This window comes from Akebia trifoliata, chromosome 12, assembly GCF_017979445.1.
Source record: "Akebia trifoliata isolate Shusen 1 chromosome 12, ASM1797944v1, whole genome shotgun sequence".
Taxonomy (NCBI): Eukaryota; Viridiplantae; Streptophyta; class Magnoliopsida; order Ranunculales; family Lardizabalaceae; genus Akebia; species Akebia trifoliata.
Genome location: NC_141386.1, coordinates 3,067,187 through 3,072,899, shown reverse-complemented (window position 1 = coordinate 3,072,899; position 5,713 = coordinate 3,067,187). Strand labels below are relative to the sequence as shown.

Below are 5,713 nucleotides of genomic sequence, written 5' to 3'. Positions count from 1 at the left end.
TGATTCTTTTCATAATTTCTTTTTCTCTTTGATAATCAAACGATTTGATCTCATATAACTATAATCATCCAATTTCTCTCTTTTTTTGTCACTTGTTTTTTATTTCATCACATCAATATTTTTCATAAATTTCCCAAGAACAAACCATATTTATCGGAAACATCCCTCTAATGAATTCCCTGGGAACCTCTATAGTAAATGGAATATACAGAATTGTGATCAATCAAATATTGCAAAGCCCTGGTATTTATTACCGTTCAGAATTGGACCATAACGGAATTTCGGTCTATACCGGTACCATAATATCAGATTGGGGAGGAAGATCGGAATTAGAGATTGATAGAAAAGCAAGGATATGGGCTCGTGTGAGTAGGAAACAAAAAAAATAAAACTTTGTTATAAATTACCCCCTTCCTTAGCAGGATTTGGATTAACAAAAATGGTTGGGACAACAAACATCCATCTCATTTGTACTTTGGATACCCATATAATCATGAAGACCATTGAAGAATAAAAACTACTATTTAATTAACATTTTAAGTCACAAATAAGCCCTTTATATATATGTACATTTGCGCATGACACCTTCTAGTATACATTATAAGATTGAAGAATCTCTTATGGGCTCTTAAGAGTGGACTATATATTTAGGTTATTTCATCATACATTTGATTTTATCATTGAGCTTCAACACAATCTTCAGTGATTATTTGGTCCAAGTAATCGATTTTAGTACAAATCAAAACAAGCTGGCTGTTAGAACATTTTAATTTTGCCATCATAGTGTTGAGGTGAAGAAATCATCATCCTAATTTTTGTTATATAAATCAGAATATCATCGCAAAAGAAACCATAAACATCTTCAAATATGCCACGAAGATGTTGTTACAAGACTTGGAAGTTGGTGGTTGCCTTTGTCTTATAAGGTTATTCTTAACAAAATATTTATAATGTTTACATAATCACATTGTACTACGCTCACCTACGGCTCCTTGTTACGTAGACTTCACTCATTGGGACTCATGTGGTCAATTTCATTAATGAGCGACTCATTCCATTGATAGGGATACATTGAGACCACCAAATTATTAATGCTCAAGTGTTTCCTCTATTTAGTCATCTTCCTTCTTATTTTTGTCGACTATCTAGTTCGTATACTTCTAATTATTTTTCAGGACTTACGGAAAGAGTTTAGAAAGATTAAATCTCCGATGGAGGTTCAAAAAATGATCTTTAGCTGTAATAGGATTGAGTGCCGGATGATCAATACACATGCGCCAAGAGTGTATCGGATCAAAGTAAAATAAAAGGTACAAAGATGCATTATATGCAATATAAACCCTAAAAATGAAAATAAAGGATCAAAGTCAAATTTTTTGAATAAAAAAATATATTGTATTACTATATCATAACATATAGAGTATATTCTGTATGTAATTAAGCGACCTTATGTATAGAATATGATCATGTGATCCATGGATCTTTACCCACCACACAATTTTTTTAAAAAAATTAAAGAGTACTTAAGCTCTAATTTGATGTCAAGATCACCTAATCACTTTCAAATCATTAAAATATGAAGCTAGAGGTAGTCCACCCTTCCAATTTGTTACCAATTGTATGGTATATAGGCAACAAATCCTCAAATGGAGCATCACATATATAATTCATCTTAATAAGGCTTAGTCAATTTTCATTACAGGCCCATGACATAATCAACCAAAATGTCAAAGGTTCGTGTTCAAACCTAGCGATAATCCGTGCTTTTGGTCTTCTTAATCATTGATATAATTGAAAGTAATTCTTAAATAAATATAATTAATTTAACTAAATGTTAGGTATATACTTGAATAAGTCCTAATTTGATTTGTTATCTATAATTTTATTAATTGACGTGTGATAAGAAAATTTGATGTGGCAATATAAAAAATTACCCAAGTCCACACTCTAACTACAAAAATAAAAACCATAAGTGACAAGAAGAGAAAAACTGCACCAGTGCACCAACCATATAAAGGGAGTTTCCAGGAAGCTTGATAAGCTGAAAAAAGGGAAAAATAATATATACTTTTAGATTGAAGATGATTTAATTACAATATTTGAAGATGAACCCATTTCATCAAATTGTTTTCTCACGTAAAGAATCTTATAAATAAGAAAAAAAAAAAGAGATTAAAAAAAGGATTAATTTGAAGAGAGTAGATTTCTCTTTATCTTCCTTTGCTCCATGAAATCATGTATTCTCTTCAATGCAACTTCTAGTGTTTGTCGGCTCATGTTAGCAAAACAAACCCTAAACCAACCAGGTTCAGAACAATGACATGAAGACCCTGGAGAGATATTCAACTTCAATTCATGCAACATTATCTTCCATAGATCCAATTCACCTTCTCTTGTTCGTTCTTCCAATAATGGGCTCAAATTCATCCAACAAAACAATCCAGCATTTCCTTTCAAACAATCAATCCCAGCTTTTTTCAAGGCTTCAGTTATAAACCCATATCTCTTCCTTAGTCTCTCTCTATTTGTTTTTATGTAATTCTCTGTGAACTTAGTGTCTGATAGCATTGAAGCCAAGAGATGTTGTGTTTGAGAAGAAACTAAGCTGAAGCTAGACATCCTTCTTGCAGTAGTCACAACGTTGTCGTTGTACGAATATATCGTTCCCACTCTAAAACCCGGGAGCCCAAGATCTTTAGATAGACTATAAACAATATGAACTCTTTCCGAGTTTTCATAATTTCGAGTCTCGAGAATTTCCGCAACGCTTATAAATTCGGTTGAGGAGAAGACAGAACCTGAATATATTTCATCTGATACAAGATGGATGTTTTTTCGTGTAACGAAATCAATAATTTCTTTGAGGACTGATCTTTCAATTGCCGCGCCTAGGGGATTTGATGGGTTTGTTATCAAAAGCCCTCTAACCTTTATGTTCATAGATTCAGCTCTCTTGTATGCATCTTCTAATGCTTGGGGAGTAATTTGAAAATTATTCGAACTATTGCAGTGTACCGGAACAATTTTGACACCAGTTCTCCACCTTAGATCTCTGTCAAATCTGTGGAACAAAAACAATTCACCTATAGAATTAATTGAAAGATACAAAAATAAATACTTATGTCATATAGAGTGTATGAATTTGGTGATAATTATGATACATCGTCCTTTCGGAATATTTCAAGATTGATACTTAAAGAATATATTTAAACTTTAATCTATAATTCTTACCCTGGATAGTATGGAGTTGGGACTAGCAAAGCATCTCCAGGATCAGCTAATATGAAGGTTAGTAGTTCATTAGCCGCTGTTGCACCTGCGGTGAGAACAACTCTATCGGGATCAAATTTTGCCCTTCCACCCCTTATTTTCTCCATGAAACTTGCCATTGCCTTTCTGAATGTTTGGAGTCCATGGTAATCTTGAAACAAAGCATTCTCTCTAAAGCTAGATAGTCTATTTCCCCAAGTTGATGCTTCTGAATGCTGTTCCAAGTACTCTTCCAGTAAATCAAAGGAAACCTATTCAACAAAACAAGTAAACAAGGTTACATGCAAGTATAAATAAGTTCCACATCTTATAAAATTGCTAATTTAATTTGGTGTATTAAGGTTTGTCTTTATCTTTTTTTGGTTCTTGATCATACTTACTTGATTCTCAGCCAAACCCATCTGTATGACCCCAGATGCATTATTCGTTTCATCGTAAGGGTTTTCGTCGTAAGCTTTCCATCCAGCAAAGTAAGGGGAGTCTTCTCCATGAGTATCAGAAATTGCAATTCTTGATAACCCAACACTTGGTTTCTCAATTTCAATAGCCATACTTAATTAGCTTTCTTGCAACAAAGATCTTTCACTAAGGAGAGATGAAAGTTGTTATGTGTGGAGTTGAAGGAAACCCTTGTCAAAGGACCCATATATATATGTATAAGTGGGTTCAAATACAAAGGTCTTCTCATCTTAGTTGGAACTAATAAAATATCTCTAAAAAAGAAACCAATGATTGATCATGCAGTGCAAGGAAGATCAAACCTCTCCTTTACAAATTGAGATTTTTTCTCCTATGACAGCTGATATCTTTTGTCATTCTATCAATCTTTTCTTTATCTAAATCTCAATGAGATCTACATGAAATATGGTGGTTGATGAGATGGTATTTATCTTTATATGCCTCATTTAATTTATTATTACATTTAAATTTCACAAGTTTTGTTTTATTCTCTCTTTCTTTTATTTTGTTTTCTTTATGTTGGTGGTTGAGTTTTCTCAACAGATTCTACTCCCAATCTATGACTAACCAAATCCTTCATTAATCAACGTTAATGTCTTTCTTGAAATCTAAATCAAACCTATTGGAATACTTAGTATAAACAGAAAAGTGACAATAAATCTAATAAGAGTAGTTAAGTTCTGATGAACTGCAAATATTCCAATTTTCAAGATACTATATTTCTGATTTTCTAACAAAATTAAGACAAAGAAGAAGCTTCAAGAAGATTTGCTTGTCCACAGCTGCTACAAATCCAAGCCACAGAATATCTAAGTTTCTTAGGGTTTTGAGGCTTATAGACATAATGGGTACTTAGGATTTTATCATAATCTATCAACCCTTGCTGCTTTTTAGTAAATAATAATAAGTTTATGGTTGCATAATAAATGACACACAAACATGTATCTCATGTTCTCAAATACTCATCCATGTATATAAGGATTAAAATGTCATATCGATTGAATATTTCGATAATGAAAAAACCGATTTAGTATCAGCCAATACATTAGATACAAAACAATACATTCCGATATTTTAAACCATATGTATGTGTGATGTGAGTGTGCAATTTTGTTTATGGTCAATTAATCCAATTGCTCAATGTATATGTATATTTAGTGTATATAATACATACATACATTATTATTTTTGTTTTTTTTTTTGCTTATCTTGGCTATCCATGTACCCTTTGGGTGAGACTAATCCCATGGTCAGATGCACCATCCCCTCGGGAAGCCCTACATGCAACCAGTTGAGTCGAGGGTCAACCAGACCCTAGAGGGTGGCCCCAAATAATTCATTTCTTCGTGGGGGTTTCTAACACTTAAGTTTATCATTACTCAGCTTGCCACTAGGCCAACCCCTTGGGGTTATACATTCACTCATTATATTTATATGAATACAAATAGAGTCCGACTAGCCTTACTAACATAGTGAGGCAAAAGGCCTTACTAAGCCTCATCTACCGTCACAAAGACCTCTAGATTTGTAATAAATTCATCGAGATTCGCAACAAATCATAAGATCTTGTTTACACATCTCAAGGTCTTTTTTTTTTTACAGTGGATGAGGCTTAGTAAGGCTTTTTTTCCCCGCTATCTTAGTAAAGAAAGGGTTTCTCATGCAAATATTCATGTATAAGCATTATCAAAGAACAATTTCTTTTCCCCACCCTTTGGATGAGACTATTCCCATGGTCACATGCACCGCCCTCTCAGAAAATCCTACGTGAAACAGGTCGAGTCAAGGGCCAACATGACCCTAGAGGGTGGCCCCAAGAAATTCATAACTTCATGGGTTTCGAACACAATACCTACCTCAATGGTTTGTCAAGTGAACAGCTTGCCACATTATCAAAGAATATGATGAATAATATAAATGTGCATTTGATGCATCGTATCTTATTCTTCTTTATTTTTTTTTATTTTTTATTCTTTTTGTACTA

General features: G+C 33.2%; 1 protein-coding gene across 1 annotated transcript; it reads right to left on the bottom strand.

The window, feature by feature from the left end:
* Positions 1 to 2,184: 2,184 nt before the first annotated feature.
* ACS7 (1-amino-cyclopropane-1-carboxylate synthase 7) lies at positions 2,185 to 3,821 on the bottom strand. The gene is made up of 3 exons (XM_086418356.1): positions 3,651 to 3,821; positions 3,232 to 3,521; positions 2,185 to 3,061 (listed from the first exon to the last, which is right to left on the bottom strand). The coding sequence occupies exons 1-3, from the start codon at positions 3,819 to 3,821 to the stop codon at positions 2,185 to 2,187; spliced, it is 1,338 nt and encodes a 445-aa protein (XP_086274482.1).
* Between the last annotated feature and the right edge of the window lie 1,892 nt (positions 3,822 to 5,713).

What these genes read in the sequence shown, in the direction of transcription:
- ACS7 (XM_086418356.1), bottom strand. Translation starts at nt 3,821, where the DNA reads ATGGCTATTGAAATTGAGAAACCAAGTGTTGGGTTATCAAGAATTGCA. An exon ending in TGGGTTTGGCTGAGAATCAA is followed by an intron (nt 3,522 to 3,650) that starts GTAAGTATGATC and finishes TTTGTTGAATAG; the next exon opens with GTTTCCTTTGATTTACTGGA. An exon ending in CCAACTCCATACTATCCAGG is followed by an intron (nt 3,062 to 3,231) that starts GTAAGAATTATA and finishes TTTGTTCCACAG; the next exon opens with ATTTGACAGAGATCTAAGGT.